At 39.2% G+C, this 19,979-nt stretch overlaps 1 protein-coding gene across 3 annotated transcripts in view; it reads left to right on the top strand.

Moving 5' to 3' along the window:
* The window catches only part of Tmod3 (tropomodulin 3), a 57,784-nt gene that overhangs the window by 17,273 nt on the left and 20,532 nt on the right, over window positions 1-19,979 (top strand). For all 3 annotated transcript variants that reach the window (XM_050127087.1, XM_050127105.1, XM_050127096.1), the window contains 2 exons: window positions 7,168-7,337; window positions 11,436-11,592. In XM_050127087.1, the coding sequence (XP_049983044.1) occupies window positions 7,212-7,337; window positions 11,436-11,592 (283 nt within the window). In that variant the 5' untranslated portion in view covers window positions 7,168-7,211. The remainder of the gene's footprint in view (window positions 1-7,167; window positions 7,338-11,435; window positions 11,593-19,979) is intronic.

The following is a 19,979-nucleotide window of genomic DNA, read 5'->3' as shown; positions in this document are numbered from 1 at the left end:
TGTCTTCCTTGTGATTTTGTGGTTTTGCAAAATGGACAGTTGTGAAAGAAGTCCCTCTATATTATTTATTTTCACTGTGTGTGATTCCACGGTTGTCTCAGTAAAGGCTTTATGCCCTACAAATATAAACCATTATAATTCATTAGTTTACAATTAAAAAGTCTTCAGTAGAACTGAGAAGATGGCTTAGTAGATTAAGTCTGAGTTAGAATCTTCAGAACTCATGTAAAATCAGGCGTGGTAGCACATGTGTGTAATCTCAGCTCTATTTCACTAAGATGGGAGACCCAAAGCTCATGAACCAGCTGGCTTCATCCATGGCATCAAGAAAGAGACCATGACTCAAACTATCTGATTGGATCTAAGGGCACTCCATGGGATAGATGGAACTCAGACTGACACAGCTTTGGTGGCTAAGAATCTGAGATAGATAGGCCATGGGACGAAGGGAAAACCAAATACTATTGTTTTGCTAAAGGAACACAGCAATAAAATGACCTCTAACTGACATTCTATTATACCTCTATATCTTAGTTAGGGTTACTATTGCTGTGATGAAACACCATGACCAAAAGCAACTTGGAGAGGATAGGATTTTATTTGACTTATACTTCTACATCAATGTTCATTGCTGAAAGGAAGTCAGTATAGGAACTTAAGCAGAACAATGTTGAGGTACAGAAGAGGTACAGAAGAATGGAGTATAACAAAGGTTTATTTATTAGGGGGTAAATTCACAGAAAGAATAGTGATCCACAGTCCCCTGCATCCTCAGGGAACTGGAATTGAATCCAGCAGCCACCCCTCTACCCTGCACACTTTTACACCTGCATTTATAATACATGAGACCATGCTGAAAGTGGGCCAGTATCTTAGGCTATTGGCTGAAGGAGTTCCCACAGCACCTTCCCCCTTTGTCTAAGAGAGTTCTAAGCCTAATATAAAACTATATACAATAAGAACAAATATCAAGTATAAAAATTAGAATGACAACCAACATGAACATCAAGCAAGAAACATATGCTAAATGTTTCAATAGTAATCCTAGCCTAAGGAGTCTAAATCTTATATTAGAAATGGCTTGGCTAAGTCATAAGAGGAAAGTATCTATGACTATCTAGTCTTTAACCCCATGAAAGACCTGAAAAGGAAATAATATTACTTGAATAAATAGGAAGTACAATCAAGCAACTTCCAGAAGGTGCAAGAAATGACAGAGACAACCGGCTACCTGGGTAATCACCCAGAGTTTCATTTGCAACATTGGGTGCCATTTGTAAGCAGAGACTACTCATTTGTTTTCCAACTGCTGAGACCTGAATAATCATACAGAAACTACAACACTGTTTGGCCAATGATTCTAGCATATTTCTACCTAGCTCTTAAAATCTTAAATTAACCCATTCCTATCAATCTGTGTATTGCCATGAGACCGTGGCCTTCCTCTAAGGTTCCTAAGTATGTCCTTTTCCTTTGGCAGCTACATGGTGTCTATATATCTCTGTTTGGATTTCCTGTCTGACTTTATTCTGCCATTTAGGCCAAAGCAACTTTATTCATCAACCAGTAAAGCAACACATATACAGAAGGACATCCCACATAAGGACAAGAAAATGGAGGCAGGAGCTTATGGAGGCTGTAGAGGAAGGCCACTTACTGGCTTGCTCATGATGGCTTGCTCAGCCTGCTTTTTATAGAACCTAGTCCCACTGGTCCAGGGTTGGCGCCATCCACAGTGGGCTGGGCCTTCCTCCATTAATCACCAATAAAGAAAATGCCCTACAGCTGCATCTTAGGGAGGTATTTTTCTCAATTGAGGATCCCTCCTTTCAGATGACTCTAGCCTTTGCCAAGTTGACATAAAACTAGCCAGCAATCATTGGTCAGTGTCTTGCTCAGCCATCATCAGAGAAGGTTCTTCCAGTAGATGGGAACTAATACAGAGATACACAGCTGGTCCACGTGCAGAGGGTGAGAGGCTTTGGAACACTCAGTCCTAAATATCTTCATTAAATCCTTCCCCTCGGGGCTAAGGGAGCTATGCAGAAGAGGAGGCGGAAAAGTTGTAAGAGCCAGAGGGGGTGGATGACACCAAGGAAACAGTGTCTTCTAGACACAACAGGACTGACTCATGTATGAACTCACAGAGACTGTGGCAGCATGCGCAGGTTCCACAGCCTGGATGCCAGAGCTAAGAGGGAGAAGTGGACAGAAGCTCTCGTTCCTAACTAATAAGAAGCTGTCTCCAAATTGACAACCACTTGCAAAGGAAAAACCAGTTTTCTACAATGGAGTTTCACTGGGTACACAAACCACACTTGAGGGTAGACTCTGGGCCAAGGAGTAGAAGACCAACACAAAATGAACTCAGTGGCGTCTTTTTTTTTTTTTTTTTTTTTTTTTTTTGTAGGGTTTTTATTGTTTTCTTTTTTTGTTTTATCTCATGTTGCTTTGTTTGGGTATTTTTGTTTGTTTTGTTTCAATATTGCTGGTCTTTTGCTTGTATGTGTTAGTTCCTGATTTTGTGTTTTTATGGGTTTCTTGTGTTTTTTCCTCTTTTTTGCTTTTTTGGTTTTGTTTAGTTTGCTTTTTGGTTTTGATTTGTTCCCACCATTACCCCCACAAGACGGGGGTGTTTCTGTGTAGCCCTGGCTGTCCTGGAACTAGTTCTGTAGACCAAGGCCTTGCCTGCCTCTGCTTCCTGAGTGCTGGGATTAAAGGCGTGCGCCACCATTGCCCTACTGCTTTTTCCTCTTCATTATCATCTTTCTAGTTTGTTTGCTTTTTTATTTGCTCATTTGTTTTCTAAAGAGAGGAAGCCGGTGTGGAGTTGGATGGATGGAGAAGAACTGGAATGAGATAGGGGATGGAAAATTGATCAGAATATGGAAAACAAAAGTTAAATTAAATTTAACTTGATAACAAAGATTAATATCTAGCTAAATTAAAGACTTCTTTAAAAAAAATTAGGTCACTAGACTAGGGAGGTGGCTGAGAAGGTAAAGTGCCTGCCCCATCGCAGCATGAAGATCTGAGTTCAGATTCCTAGAACACACAGAAAAAGGTGGGATTGTGGCGAGTGCCTGTAAATATCCTCCTACACCCACTGCTTGGAAAGACAGATGTATCCCTGAAGCTCACTGGCCAGCCAGTGTAGGTGAATTATTGAACTTCAGTAGGGTCCAGGTTTTGTTTTGTTTTGAGACTGTCCCATAAATAAAAAGATGGAAACATACCCCACATCAACCTTTGGCCTTGACATGCATGTGCATGCATACCTGCAAATGGGTTTGCATCCATACTAACAAGCCCAGATACCACACACAGGAAAGGTGATGTGTTTTGTAAAAATGAGCAATAGGTTATCCAAAGAAATAGGAATGCCATTGGTAAATGAACATGTAAAACAATGCATAACCTTGTCATAATTTAACAAAATGTACATTAAAGCCATAGTGAAATACCGTTGTACATATTCCAGAATGCCAAAAATTAAAGTTCTGATCATACTAAACATAAACAAAGAAGAGGAACAACATGAATTGTCATGTATGGAATCTTTTAGAAATGTAAATTGGCATAGTCACTTTGAACATAGTTTAATATTACCTAATAAAGTTGAGTGAGTATAAGTGTCTTAGTTAGGGTTTCTATTGTGAAGAGACACCATGACCATGGCAACTCTTATAAAAGAAAACATTTAATTGGGGGGGCTTACAGTTCAGAGGTTCGGTCCATTATCATCATGGTGGGACATGGTGGTGTGCAGGCAGACATGGTGCTGGAGAAGGAACTGAGAATTCTGCATTACCTGCAGGCATTGGGAAGTGGTCTGTCACACTGAACATGGCTTGAGCATGTATGAGACCTCCACAGTGACACACTTTCTCCAACAAGATCACACCTACTCCAATAAGGACACACCTCCCTAATACTGCCACTCCTTTGGGTAGCCATTTTTTTCAAACCACCACAATAAGCAAGCATTCCCTTTCCCCAGCAATTTCATTCCTAGATTTGAGCCAAAGAGGAATTGTACATCTGTACCAGGAAATAAGTAATTATTTATCATAACAAAGAAGTAGAGCTTAGATGTTCAGAGGAAGGGATAGTATGTTGACATGAGATTGAAATAAGTATAACTCTAAGCATCAACCCCAAACAGTGGTAAATGAAAAAAAGAAAGTCAATCCTAAGAGGACTTATTTATATAAGGTATAATATAAGGGAAAACCAAAAACTGCTAAGGATTTATACATGCAAACTCTAGGGAGCAAAAAAATCATTGATAATTCAGTATACTAACTATCTCCTTTGGAGGAGAGATACATCTAAGGTGACTGAGGTACTGGGAATGTCTCAGTGCTCAGTGTGTTTGTGGGTGTTCATTTTTTTTTTTTTTTGGTCAGGATTACCTTCTTTTTAATTGATTTTATTGAACTATATATTTTTCTCCTCTCTCCTCCCTTCTTTCCCCTTCCCCTTCAACCTTTTCCCATGATGCTCACACTCCCAATTTACTCAGGAGATCTTGTCTTTTTCTACTTCTCATGTAGATTAGATCCATGTATGTCTCCCTTGGGGTCCTCTTTGTTGTCTAGGTTCTCTGGGATTGTGAGTTGTTGGCTGGTTTTCTTTGTCTAATGTCTAAAAGCCACTTATGAGTGAATACATATTATATTTGTCTTTCTGGGTCTATTTTATAGATCCATCCATTTGCCTGCAAATTTCAAGATGTCATTATTTTTTTCCACTGTGTAGTACTCCATTGTGTAAATGTACCACATTTTTTTTTATCCATTCTTCGGTCAAGGGGTATTTAGGTTGTCCAGGTTTTGGCTACAACAAATAATGCTGCTATGAACATAGTTGATCACATGTCCTTATGGCACAATTGAGCATCCTTTCGGTATATACCCAAAAGAGGTATTGCTGGGTCTTGAGAAAGGTTGTTTCCTAATTTTCTGAGAAATCGCCATACTGATTTCCAAAGTAGTTTGCACTCCCACAAGCAAGGGAGAAGTGTTCCCTTATCCCACATCCTCTCCAGTATGAACTGTCATCTGTGTTTTTGATCTTGGCCATTCTTACAGGTATAAGATAGAATCTCAGAGTTGTTTTGATATGCTTTTCTCTGATGACTAAGGATGTTGAGCATTTTCTTAAGTGTCTTTCAGCCATTTTAGATTCCTCTGTTGAGAGTTCTCCGTTTAGGTCTGTACTCCATTTTTTTTTTGATTATTTTTTCTTTTGGTGACCAATTTCTTGAGTTCTTTGTATATTTTGGAGATCAGACCTCTGTCTGATGTGGGGTTGGTGAAGATCTTTTCCCATTCTGTAGGCTGTCGTTTTATCTTGTTGACTGTGTCCTTTGTTTTACAGAAGCTTTTCAGTTTCAGGAGGATATATACCAGTTTTGGGTATATATTCAAAGGATACTCAATCGTGCACACAAGGACATGTACTCAACTATATTCATAGCAGCGTTGTTTGTCATAGCCCAAATCTGGAAAGAACCTAAATGCCCCTCAACTGAAGAATGGATAAGGAAAATATGGTACATTTATACAGTGGAGTACTACATAGCAGAAAAAAATAATGACATCTTGAAACTTGCAGGCAAATGGATGGATCTCTAATCCATTTTTGGATTTTGAGTGAGGTAACCCAGACCCAGAAAGACAGTTATCACATGTACTCACTCATAAGTGGTTTTTAAATTTATTTATTTATTATGTATACAACATTCCTTCAATGTGTGCCTGCAGGCTAGAAGAGGGCACCAGATCTCATTATAGATGACTGTGAGCCACCATGTGGTTGCTGGGAATTGAACTCAGGACCTCTGGAAGATCAGCCAGTGCTCTTAACCTCTGAGCCATCTCTCCAGCCCCCATAAGTGGCTTTTAAACATAAAGCAAAGAAAACCAACCTACAAATCACAATCCTAGAGAACCTAGACAACAATGAGGGCCCTAAGAGAGGAGTACATGTATCTAATCTACATGGGAAGTACAAAAAGACAAGATCTCTTGAGTAAATTGGGAGCATGAAGACCATGGGAAAGGGTTGAAGGGGAGGGGAGAGGCAAGCAGGGGAGCAGAGAAAAATTTAGAGCTCAATAAAAATCAATTTAAAAAAAAAGAATTTGTTGGTTTGTTTATTTTTTCGAGAAAGGGTTTCTCTGTAGCTTTGGAGCCTGTCCTGGAACTAGCTCTCGTAGACCAGGCTGACCTCGGACTCAGAGATTTGCCTGCCTCTGCCTCCCGAGTGCTGGGACTAAAGAAGTACTCAGGAGGCCAATGAGAAGGCTCACCTTGATTTCAAGGCTAGCTTGTTCTATGTAGTGAGTTCCTGGTTAGCCTGGGCTGTATTGTGAGACCTTATCTTAAAAAAATAAAAAAGAAAGGAAGGAAGGAAAGAAAGAAAAAAGAAAGTCTTAAAGAAACAGTCTAATAATAACAAAATAATATTTTCCTTTTAAAATATGTTTTAAGAAGATTCCTTTGTTTTTATTTTCTGTATGCCTGTGAGTATCTGCATTATGTATGTGTATCACATGTGTGCCAGTACCCTTGGAGGCCAGAAGAGAGTACCAGGTCCTCTGGAGCACAGGCAGTTTTGAGCCACCTCATGTGGATGCTGGGAACTGAGCACAAACCCTCTACAGGAAGTATTCTTAACTGCTGAGCCATCCTTTCCAGCTCCTAAAATAATGTTTTTGAAAACACATTTAAAAAAAAAAAATTTCCCAGAAACAAGAGACTACTCCTTCCCGTTAGGTACATGTTGCTATTTTCTTATGTTGATATTGTGTCCCACTGCTCTCCTAAACAGTTTGTAGTAAAACAAATGTTATCCATTAGGATAATTTGACATCACTGATAGAAATTATTTCTGGCAAAAATTATTTCCTATTGCCACTGAAATTCGGTTATCAGAAATTGTAATTCTATTAAGCACTTATTTTATTGATTTTCATACTTCCCATTTCCATTGATTATTTCTCTACAGAGACAAACTAGTGAAGGCATGAATTATCTGAAGGGAAGAGTAGTGATGATATGATGAAGAACGTATGACGATGGACATGGCATTTCCCTTTCCCCAACCATAGATGCAACTAGATAAAACTTACGTTTAAATGGTTGTTTCTTCCCTCCACAGCTATAAGAAGTAGACCAATCACGTGACTTCCTACGTTGCGAGCCATGGCACTACCGTTCCGGAAGGACTTAGGGGAGTATAAGGACCTGGATGAAGATGAGCTCCTTGGCAATCTGTCAGAAACAGAGCTGAAGCAGCTTGAAACTGTCCTGGATGATCTCGACCCCGAGGTTGGTGCTAGCAGGAGAAGAGAAATGCAATAGCTTTTCAGACTGCCAGCTTGCTTTCTCGTGGCTCGCCCTGTACCCTTCACCCATTTGGTCCAAATGAACTGGCATTTTTCTTCTTCAGGTCCCCACATCTCCCTCCATGTCTTATGGCACAGACATTCTAAACTATCATTAAACATTTACACAATTTTTTTTCTCTACTACAATCTTGCCTCTGTGCAATTGAAAGTAGTAATAGCTAATTAGCTCTTTAGTCTATAATAATCTGTTTCTCTTCAGAGTTTCTGTACAAGGCTGGTGCTAGTATACTGTGCCTCTAAAATTTTCTTAATGGTTTAAACCTAATTACAGTGGTTCTTGAGAAATGTTGACCAAGTGGTATAAATTTTTTAGCATTGGAAAATGTAGATCTGAACACAGATGTTTCTTAACAATGTTCTTATCTGCCTGATAAACATATCCTAGGTTGCAAATACTATACATTAAAGTGCATTTAATATCCCTAGCCAACTAACATCATAACTTTGTCTAGCCTCTCTTAAATATGCTCAGAACACTTAAATAAGCCTACATTTGGACAAAATCATCTAATGTAAAGCCTAATTTTTAATAAAGTATTGAATATATCATGTAAGTTGTATGCTATACTGAAAATGAAAATTGAAATGATTTTGTGGGGCACTTCTATACCATCTTAGAGTTGAACTGTTATTAAGTCAGGGACATTGTAGATGTACACTTGTCTGTATTTGCCAAGTGGTTGTTACTTGTCTTATATGCTACACAAAGCTAATGTGGAATCCTTTACCTTTGAAGTGTGATTCAAGGAGGAGTGGGTAGCAGGAAGAACCACAAGGTAGTGGTTATTTGCCACACTTTACCTACCTTATTTCTTAAAAGGAAGTAGTTTTATATGCCCTTTAATAATTGAGTTATATGAGCTTTTAGGGAGAGGAGAGGTACTGGATATTAGGGCCTAAAGCACCCTAAAATGTGCTTTATAAAATTGTTCTTGTTGCTAAGTGGTGTGTCCATACCATAGGGCAAGTCCTTTGACCATAATTACTATTACAAGGAAAACTCCTCATACCTAAGTCTGAGGGATTACTCAGGAGAGCAGAGCTGTCAGCAATATATTTGGCAGTTAGTCAATGAGACCAATTTAAATCAAATGGTTTAAGAACTAGAAAGCATGTAAGAGACTGTCTAGCCTGGTGTTTTCAGCTGGACCAATGACTTTTGTGCGTGCCTGTCCTGTGTTTTACAGAATGTTTAACAGCCCCTTGCCTCAGGAGCAATCTCCATTGGGAAGCAGTCTTCAGGCTGTGAATATCTAGGGAGAAAAAACTATGGTGGACATTTTTGCACATCCTGTCTACATCTACACATGACCCAGAAGGGAAGGTTTCGCCATTTCCTTCAGAGCCCCACTCCCAAGAAGAAGGGCTCACCATTTTCTCCCTGGGTCTAAGACTATGGGGTCCTTGACATGACCATGGCTATGTCAACAACCCACATTGACTCAAGGCTTCCCTCACTTGGGACTTCCTCCGCTCCCTACACTAGGGTGTGTGCTCTTTACTAAGCTTCATTCCCCAGCTCTGAAACCTTTATTCAGTTTGGGGGACAACCTGCAGTTCCTGGTTAGTATGCTACTCTCAGGAAATGCAAGAGTGAACAAACCCAATGTAATTTTTGCCCCCAGGATGCAGGCTAGTAGGAATGGGGAAAACAAGACTTGAATCAGATAATAAAACTGTGTTAAAAGAATGATGGGTACCACAGACAGTAATTTATGAATAAGACATGAGGAAAAATGTTTCTTGGTGGCATATACTGAAGTCTTAGGAATGGTGACTGGAAAGGATGGGCAGAACCTTCAGGGGAAGTGATCTCCATACTTCACATATTTGAGGTCATGGTTGAAGGAAATGTATGACAAGAACAAGGAAGGAAATAATCCAGTGTATTAAGAGTGGGGGTGTGAGCTGAATCTGGGCTGACAGGTTGAGGGATGTGAAGGAAGGATGTGACCGGGCACCTGATGCCCTGAGGCCAGTTACATTAGAGTGAGCTTGCACCCAAGTCATGACACTCGAGATGGGGAAGTGATGACTGCCATCTTTAGGAACTAAAACTGGATAGACTTGCAGGCTGAGTGGGTTCTTTGTCATTCTTCTCAGATTTCAGCATCCAAAGGTAGAAATCTCATGTTTGTTCTTTATAGTTCCACAGACAGTTTTTTCATTGTAAATACACACAATGTTCAGGATTAGGAACAGATCTTTGAGGTTCACCCTTGTAGATCAGCTTTCTAAGTAATGAGTATCACTATATTACAGATTTTATGAAAACTGTTGTGGAGTTCAGGAAATGGTCCAAGTGTAAACATGTTATTTTTAGTTATGAAGTAATCATTTCCTATTATTCTTCATAGGAAAATCACCTTTTGAAAATGTATACTAACTGTGAGGTTGAATATCACCATTAGTAATAGATGTTGCCTTCTCTGGCTGCCTCAATTGTAGAGCAAGGTATACTCAGGAGTATGAAGCAAGGCATCCTGCCTTGTCTTTTTTAAGACAGGATCTCCCATAACCCAGAATGGCCTGACTTGACCTTCTGATCCTCCTGTCTCTCCCACCAAGTTCTGAGAGTACAGATATGCACCCCCATACCTGGTTGAGGCTGACCTTTGACAAGCAGAATGATGGTCACTTTGTCTTTCTTGTCTCTCTGTTATTCCTGGCCTTAATACAAATTCAACTTCAACTTCAACCATTCCTCCCCTTTCTACTTCTAGTCAACCCATGTGCTCAAGGCTGTGCTGTGTGGGCAGCAGAGGACTCAGGGTGCCATTAGGCATGCATAGCAATGACAGTAATTGTAACTAGCATACACTAACGCTCCTGTCTACATATAGACACATACACAATGAAATGTGCTAGATTTTAATCAACTAAACAGTCTTGATGTTGGACTGTGTATGTTTTTTATCTGGATAAGAGCTCTGTGATCAAATGGAACTCATTAGAAGGAATAACACATAGTACTTTGCAGTTCTTTTGTGATAGAATTAGCTTATGTACTTGTTTACTGGTCATTTATTAAGAATTAAGAAAATTATCTTTGCTGTTGTTTGGACATTGACCCTTCTATTGTCCTGCTTCAGCTCCCCAAGAGCTAGAACACAGGCATGTGCTACTAGGCCAAGCCAGGAAAGCTTTTCCTTAATAGTCCTCGGAGAAAAATAAAAATATTAACTCAAGTATAAGTGTCAACATAAATTTAAAAACCATCCCTGTAAAAATAATAATTCATGGATACTTAAAAATTAAAGGGTGAAGTTAGGCAAAATGGCCCTTTCGATAATCCCAGTACTTGGAAGGATGCAGCAAGAATGATCATGGCAGGTTTGTGGCCAGCATGAAACACATTGTGAATTCCAAGCCAATCATGGTGATATATCAAGAGCTTGTTTCAAAAAAACAACATGCTAATGGGTGTTTCCTCCCAGTGGGATACTATCTGAAGAAAATATGTACTTGCCTATTTTTAATAGTAATGTAAATGAATTCTACCTACTTTTAAAAAAAATTAGACTTGCCAGGCAGTAGTGGCACATGCATTTTGAGAGGAAGAGGCAGGCAGATCTTGTGAATTCAAGGTCAGTGTGGCCTATAGAGCGAGTTCCAGAACAGCCAGGACTACAGAGAAACCCTGTCTCAAAAAAAAAAAAAAAAATTGCTTGTGGGCCAGTCAGATGGGGCAGCAGTATAGGCAGTTACCAGTGAGTCTGACAACCTATGTAGATTCCAGTGGAAAGAGGGGACCAACTCCCAAAAGTTGTCCTCTGATCTCTATATACGTGCCATAGCACATACACTCCCCCACACCCAAAATCAGTAGATCCATTTTAAATAAAAAACTTTTGTGATGCATCTCACACAGCTATCCCAAAGTCCTGCAAGGAGGTGTTCGATGCCGATGTCATGCTAGTTTCTTGATCTTTCTTACATGGGAAATCTATAGGGGCATGTGGTGTTGGCGTTCTTGGTGGTTTGCTGATCGTAATGGCTGATTTATTCTCTTTGGCAGAATGCCCTTCTGCCTGCAGGGTTTCGGCAAAAGAACCAGACATCAAAGTCTGCCACAGGGCCCTTCGATAGAGAACGTCTCCTTTCTTATCTAGAGAAGGAAGCATTGGAGCATAAAGACCGGGAAGACTATGTGCCCTACACTGGAGAGAAGAAAGGTGAGTTTGATCATATGTTGTCATTCAGCAGCTTTGGGTTCTTTTTATAATGGATACCCACGGAGAAAATTGTTTTTGGATGTACATAATCAGCAGCCTTTAAAGATACAACTGTCAGTCAGCCTTAAAAATTGTTGGGTGGTTTAGACACATTTTATCAGCTTATCCAGTGAGATTTTTGTCTTAATTATTCATTAGTGAGGTTTTATTACACAGAGACTTTGTATAACATTACTTCACATTACAAGTTGTTGAAGCAAATTTAAAACCTCTAATTTATTGCAGTGTAAGCTGTGACAAAAAAAATATTCTTCCCTAACTTGTCAAAGTCTTTAGAGTAAAATTCCATAAAATAATGCATGCTTTTTAAAAGATACCCTTCCTTAGCTGTCTTCCTTAATACATCATAATTTTGTTTGTTAATGTTTCCTGTGGTAACTTTGAGGAAATTTTTCTAGTTTTAACTCTTTCATATTGTAGTATATAATTCATTCATGCCTTTATATTCATCTTCCTTAATCAGTTAGCAAGAACAACCAACACATGAAGATGTGGCTTAGATTAAACTTTACTTTTCAGCATGAAAAGTTTACCAGCTAAAGTTACAGCTCAAGAAGCAGTGGCTAGCATAAATAACTTAGAAGTGGGGCATACATGAAGAAACAGGAAATGGGGACTAAGGACAGGTAGTAGACTTTCACTTTAAAGTCCAACTAGATAGAAAGTTCTGCAAGATGACTTAGCTTGTATGCAGGTTATATCATAGAAGTTACTGAAGGCTGGAGAGATGGTTCAGTGGTTAAGACCTCTTTCTGCTGTTGCAGAGGACCTGTATTCAGTTCCCAGTACCCTTGTTGTACAACTGACAACTTCCTGTAGCTCTAGCTCCAAAGACTCCACCGCCCTCTTCTGGCCTCTGAGGGGAACTGCACTCACTTGTACATATCACTCCCCCCAAATACATAATTAAAAATAAATATTTTTAAAGTAAAATTAGAGTACATAAAACAAGAACCAAATGCATGAGCATATAAGGTATAATTCTGTACATTAAGTAGATTGCTTGATATAGTAAAAGCAGTTTGTTTTTTAATTTGAGGGTTTCTTTTTTAAAATATGTATATGTGCTTGTATCTGTGTATGTTTTATGCACCCATGTATAACGGTTCCTGTAAGACCAGGAGAGGAAGTTATGTAACTACATTTTGAGCCACTCTATATGGGTGCTGAGACTTGGGTCCTTTGGAAGAACAGGAAGTGCTTCTAACCACTGAACCATCTCCAGCACCAAATTTGTTTTTTTCCTTATTACTGCGTTCTCTCATCTATGATCTGTCTATATGTGTGGATATATGTGGGTGGGTGGGTGGCATGTCCATGTCCATGTAGAGGTGAGAGAACAACGTGAGGGAGTGGGTTTTTTCTTTCTACTTTGTGGATTCCAGTAATTGAACTCAGATCATTAGACTTGGTGGAAGGCATCACTGAACCATCTCTCTGGCCAGTGAAAGCTCTTCTTAAAATTATCCAGCATCCTTGTAAGACAACGTGTAGGGAAGAATTGTGGTAGTGGGTTTTTTGTTCTTTGGGTTTATTTGGTTGGTTGGTTTTGGGTTTTTTATTGTTGTTGTTGATTTGGTTTTTCGAGACAAGGTTTCTCTGTAGCTTTGGAGCCAGTCCTGGAAACTAGCTCTTGTAGACCAGGCTGGCCTCGAACTCACAGAGATCCGCCTTCCTCTGCCTCCTGAGTTCTGGGATTACAGTGGTTCTCAACTTTCCTAACGCTGTGACCCTTTAATACATGTTATGGTGACCCCAACCATAAAATTATTTTTGTTGTTGCAACTTCATAACTGTGATTTTACTACTGTTATGAATCATAATGTAAATATGTTTTCTGATGGTCTTTTTTTTTTTTTTTCTGTTCCCAGCTCCCCCTCAGACAGAGTTTCTCTGTGTAACAGCCTTAGCTGACCGATCATTAGCTCTTGTAGACCAGGCTAGCCTCAAACTCACAGAGATCCACCTGCCTCTGCCTCACAAGTGCTGGGATTAAAAGCATGTGCCACCACCGCCCAGCCTCTGATGGTTTTAGGAACCCCTGTGAAAAGGTTATTTGACCCCAAAGGGTCACAGCCCACATGTTGAGAACCTCTGGATTAAGCCCAAGAGTGTTTGCACGATAAACGAGAATATTCCACTACTGAGCTACATCTCCAACCCTTTCAGTGCATTTTTTGTAGGTAGACCTACAGCATACATTTATATATCTGCATCTAACTCTAACAAGCTTCTTTAGGAATACTAGGATGATATTAAGTAATCTTAACAGATTAATACAAATAACTTCTTTATGATTCTAAATGTTTAAAAATTGTGTTTATTTCTTTTGCTTATAGATATTACATTAAAGTATGAAAAGAGCTTTTGCCTCTTTAAACATTTGCAGAATATTGATGAGGATATAGCTTAGTTTTTAGAAGCTTGCCTGTCATGTAAGAAACCCTGGGCTCAATCCCCAACACTGCATAAACTGGGTGTGGTGCTGTAATCTGTAATCCTGACACTGAGGAAGTAGAAGCAAGAGAATCAGGTATGAGGCCAGCCTGGGCTACATGAGACTGTCTCTCAACACACACAAAGATAAAATTGCAAAATGGGTAGCTGGACATAGACAAGGATGAAGGAGAGTATTTATTTGTCTAGCTCTTTCTAAAAGTGATGGACATGCACAGTGCTGACTTTGGCTAAGTGACTAAGTATTTCCCATCACACTTCTACATGTCATCAACTGTCTCAGAATTAAGTAAGGCATGGAGCTGTCCTGTGAGTTTGTGCCCAGCCTTTAATATTCCTGTCTTTCATGTTTCTTTGTTGTGTGAATCCTCCGTTTTGCTCATGCCATGCTTCACTCTTATCTGGACTGGTTTTTCCTATGTCCATTATTTCCGTGCCATGATTGTAGTCTCCTTGTTACAGATGGATATTTTCCATTGGATTGTTTGAACTCTGACTCATCAAGGATGGGCCCCTCCCATCCCTTGGGGAACATTCTTATTCTCCCTCTTAGTCCTTGGAGTAGAGCCTCTCTGCTTCATTGTTCTCTTTTTTTATTCTAACTCTGAGAATGTAATATTCTTGGGTTTCTTCCCAAGAATACCATATACTCCACTTTTTTTTTGTTTCCTACAAGTGTCTTAAATGAATGTCTTATTAAATACATTTCAACTCACTTGGCAGTTGCCTCCGTTTTCCAGAAATCTTGTTGTATTCTCCATTATTCTAAAAGAGACTTCCCACATCTTGTTGAGTATATGACTTCTTTGGAAGACTTTTTGACTCTTGAGTAAGTCAGAAAGATGTAGTTAGATTTCTTTATAGCAGCTTTGTGTATAGGTTTTGGTGTCTGAAGTATCAAAGACTTAAACTCCCATTTTATTTGTTTTGTTTCATTTGGAGGTAGGACTGTATCATTTCATACTTGTTCCAGAGATTATCTTTCCTGGTGTAGTCATTGTTTATATTTTGCTACAGTGTAAAAAATTAATTTCAGTTTTAAAATTCCAGTCTGGATTTTGTTTAACAAGAAAATTAAAGTTAGTCAGGTAGAGAGCACTTGCATTCAGATGTACATTGCCACAAACACACTCTCTCTCACACACACACGTAATTAAAAATAAAATAGTATCCAAAACTCATGTTTTATTAATAAGATTATGTTAAAGAAAATTCCTGTGCCATAAAAATCTTCCCATTTAAGTAGGTAATTCAGTAATGTTGATCATATTCATAGAACTGTTCAACAATCCCCCACAATCCTTAGTCCTCATCATGCCCCAAAGAAACCTTGTATTCATGTAATCAGTATTCATGTCTTCAAGTATGAGCCTTTATGCCCAGCTTTCTGGTTTGTTTTGAATTAATACTTGTGATGGAGGAGGGGTATCCAACTTCATGGGTTTTTGCACGTGATTGTCTAGTTATCTACTGATCTTTCTCAATTGAATTAATTGTCTTTGTATCCTTGTAGATAAATCAATTGCCCAAGTATAAGAGTTTACTTAAAGATCTATTTCATTGATCTAAATATCTTTTCTTCTACACAATACTAACTTAATTATAGTAGGCTCATATTAAATCTTCAAATGGTCACGTGTAAGTTCTCTGGTGTTGTTGCTTCTCAAGGTGATATGGCTGTTCTGACTTGTTTAGATTTCTATATGGCTAATTCTGGCTTATATATTTTTCCATATGAGTCAGATCAGCCTGTTACTTCATGTAAAGTGACCATTTAGGATTTTGAAAAGGACTGAAGTCAAAAAGTAAATTTAGAAAAGCCCACAGATTTTATATTATAGAGTAAATATAGATCCCAATTTATACTTTCTTATAAAGTTAATTTCTTAATATTTATTAGTGTTAAAGTACTCGTGAAGAAAATATGAAGTAATTACTTTTTTGTTGTTGATTAGGAGATGTCTTTACTATTTTTTGCCTTTTTTTTTCTTCTGGTACCAGCAGTCTAACTCTGACTTCCTATGTCAGGCAAATCAGCACTGCTGAGCCAAGTCCTCAGCTGCCCTTTCTTCCCCACCCCTTTCATTGAAAATGGATTCTTCGCTCATATATCCTGATTATAGGTTCCCTCTTTCTCCTCCCAGTGCCTTCCCATCTCTCCTCCCTTCCAGATCCACACCCTTTCTGTCTCTCATTAAAAAAGAACAGGATGAAGTAATTATTTTTATTATTAGCACATTTCTACATATGGAGTTATTGTCATGAAGAGAATGCCAGGACAGTTACCAATCCATGTCAGGAGTTATTTAAAAATAGCTTTTGGTCTGTGCTCCACTTTTTAATATCCTAGGAAGACTGCAACAGCTGAACTTATTTAGAAATAAGACATTGGAAGGAAATGTGAATTCATCACAAATCATTATCCCCTGAAGACTGTTGTTATCTTTAGTGCCTTTAAAAGTGTGTAACCATATCTCTGTATTTATCAAAATTAATAAAACGAGTTTGGTTCCGAAGAATAAAGATAAATCTGTGTTAGAATTTTCATAGGTCTTCAGAAATTTTGTTTTGCCTTGTTTTTTCTATTAAGACTTTCTTTGTGCTTTTAAGCATTAACAAAAACTTTTGGGTAGGGAAAATCAGATATGAATAATACCTCTTAAGAAACATGGGTGAGGATTACAAAAACAAACATCTGAGATGTTTACAGTGCTTTAGATTCCTTCGGTTCCTCTAAGACAGGGACAACTGGGGGCTGGAGAGATGGTTCAGAGGTTAAGAGCACTGGCTGCTCTTCCAGAGGTCCTGAGTTCAATTCCCAGCAACCACATGGTGGCTCACAATCATCTGTACTGAGATCTGGCACCCTCCTCTAGCGTGCGGGCATACATCGAGGCAGAATGTTGTATACATAATAAATAAATCTTTAAAAAAAAAAACAGGGACAACTATTTGATAGTCTGGGTAGTTTTCTTTCTCATTTTCTTTTCTATTTTTAATTTTTAAGGCAAGGTCTTAAAAATATTTTTTTAAGTCCAGGCTGCCCTCAAACTTAGTATATATTAGACCTGAGGATGATCTTGAACTTCTGCCTCTATCTCCTACATAAGGCCACACCAGCTTTTTTTTTAATTGGCAAAAATAGAAATTATAGATATTTATAATATGCAACAAAACTTTGTATATATGGACACAATATAGAATGGCAAAATCAAGATATTTGATATATGTATTATCTCACATACTTTTTGTTTGTTTGTTTTGATTTTCCGAGACAAGATTTCTCTGTAGCTTTGGAGCCTGTCCTGGAACTAGCTGTTTTAGACCAGGCTGGCTTTGAACTCACAGAGATCCGCCTGCCTCTGCAGCCCCCCCTCCACCGCCACCCAGTGCTGGGATTAAGCCTCACATACTTTTTAATTTTCTTGTAACAAATAACTCATGTGGTTTTGTTCAGTCAGTGAATGCTATAATCCAGTGGTTCTCAGCCTTGCCTGCTGTATGTTGGAATGTAGATGCTCCCAGCAGCATGTCAGACCAACAACTAATAAACCAAAGAACTCAGATACTAGAATTTCTCAGAACTTGTTGTAAAGTCTAGTGTGCATTCACTGTTTGGAGCCAGCTATAAACAGCAGGGAATTCGGGCACATTTGAGCCCAGAAAAAATGTAATGGCAGTAGAAGTCATTCCTGCTAAACCATATGCGCTCCCTACCCTTTTCCATGCTGGAGGTCAAGCCTGGAGCCTGTGCATGTTAAGTACATGCTGTACCACTGAGCCATACTCCCTGCCCCCCTGTATACACCATTGTCATTGTAATAGTAATCACTGTGAGAACTTTAGGACACAATTATTTGGATTTGCCTTTAATTATGAACAAATAATGGAAAATTACCTAAAAGGCTAGAGCTGGGTTAGGGGTTAAGATCACTTGCTGCTTTTACACAGGACACAGGTTTAGTTCCCACAACACACACAGGGACTCACAGCTACAAATCCTGTTCCAGGAGGTTCAGCACCCTCTTCTGGCCTCTGTGGGTACCAAACATGTACATATAAATGTGTGAAGAAACATTCATGCACATAAAACAAAAATAAATAGTAAAAATTTACCTAATCACTAGAACCCCAAAGTTTGGTGCTGAGGTCAGTTATGCATACTGCCATATAACTTGGCATTTTTGTTGGGGGGGGGGGAGGTCTCCTACCAGAAATAATTAAAATTTTAAGCTCCCAACTTATTGGAAAAAGGACTGGCTTAAGAATTTGGGAACTTTTATTTCAGGGCTGGAGAGATGACTCTGATTAAGAGTACTAGCCTCTCTCTTCTAGAGGACCCACATGACCGCTTACAACCATCTATATAACTCCAGTTCCAGTGGATCTGATGCCCTCTTCTGGCCTCTGTGGGCACCAGGCATTCATGTGGTGCATAGACATGTACATGTAAAAGACTCATGTTTGTAAAATAAAATTGTTCCTAGTTATCTTACCTTTGAACAAGCATGTTTAAATTATGCTTTATAAGATGAGACTATTTGGACTAAAAAGTTGCTTGGTAAGTAGCTATTTAGCAAGCTGGATTGACTACTGTGTTCTAGGCAAGAATACAGAGACAACCAGAACATAGACTGTCCTTGAAAAGTTCAAGAGAGGGAGGTACACAGTGTGTGCCTGGGACCTTGCTCAGGGAATGTGGAGGAATTAGAACATGGACTTGTACCTCATTCATTAGCTCAGCACAAGACAGCCGCTGCTGCTGTTTGGACCACCCGCAGATGCTTACTCTCCACCTTCACAGCTGAAGTGCTGCTCAGTGGGGCCATGGAAGTCTGCTATAAAAGTTGTTACTTGAGGAAATGCCTTCCTCCCCTCCATCTTACCTTAGCTCACCTCACATTATTTTATGCGGACGTGATTCTTGGTGCTGCAAAAGAGACTGTGAAGCCCAAAGACAGGACTTAGTGAAGGGAATGACCAAAAAAGGAAAATGGAAACATCTAGATCCTTGCCCTAGCCCTTTGAAACCAACCGAAGCTAATGAGTTCTTGTTTGGTTTGGTTTGGTTTGGTTTTTTTGAGACAGGGTTTCTCTACTGGCTTTCCTGAAAATCGCTTTTTTAGACCATACTGGTCTTGAACTCAGATCTGTCTGCTCCCAACACTACTGAATTCATATTATTTTCATCCTGTCTGCTTTAAGTCTGGCCTGAGTCAACAATGTCAGCATTCCCTGGGAGGTTGACAAGCACCTTAGTTATTTTTCAGTTTCCGTGATAAGACCCCCACGACCAAGGCAACTGATAGAAGAAAGCATTTACTTGGAAAAGCGGTTTCAGAGGGTGAGTCTATGGTCATCTTGACAGGGAGGATGGCAGCAGGCATGCCATAAAGCAGTAGCTGAGAGCTAACTGGATATAGCACAAACTTTTGAAACCTCAAAGATCACTCCTAGTGAAACAACTCCTACAACAAAGCCACAGCTTCTAATCCTTATTAAACAGTCCTACCAGCTGCCGACCAGTTGTTCAAATAGTGAGCCTGTGGGGGCCTTTCTCATTCAAACCACCACAACTAGTAACTCAGAAAACCAGGCCACATTTCAGAGCCAAGTGCTGCTGCCCCTTTTTTCTCACTCTCCCTCCGTGACTGGGATGCACATTTTGAGATGTATTTACATGTATATTCTTTTTTTTTTTTTCTTTTCTAGTTTTTCAAGACAGGGTTTCTCTATGTAACAGCCCTGACTGTCCTGGAGCTCACTCTATAGACCAGGGTGGCCTCTGCCTCCCAAGTACATGTATATTTACAAAACAAGCAAACAAACAAAGCCTCTGTTCTGATTAGCTTGCAAATTGAAAACATCAC

The sequence above is a fragment of the Alexandromys fortis genome, unplaced genomic scaffold (genome assembly GCF_014885135.2).
Source record: "Alexandromys fortis isolate MF-2015 unplaced genomic scaffold, M_Fortis_MF-2015_v1.1 scaffold_22, whole genome shotgun sequence".
Taxonomy (NCBI): domain Eukaryota; kingdom Metazoa; phylum Chordata; class Mammalia; order Rodentia; family Cricetidae; genus Alexandromys; species Alexandromys fortis.
The sequence above is the reverse complement of the archived record's forward strand: the minus strand, read 5'-3'. Positions and strand labels throughout refer to the sequence as shown.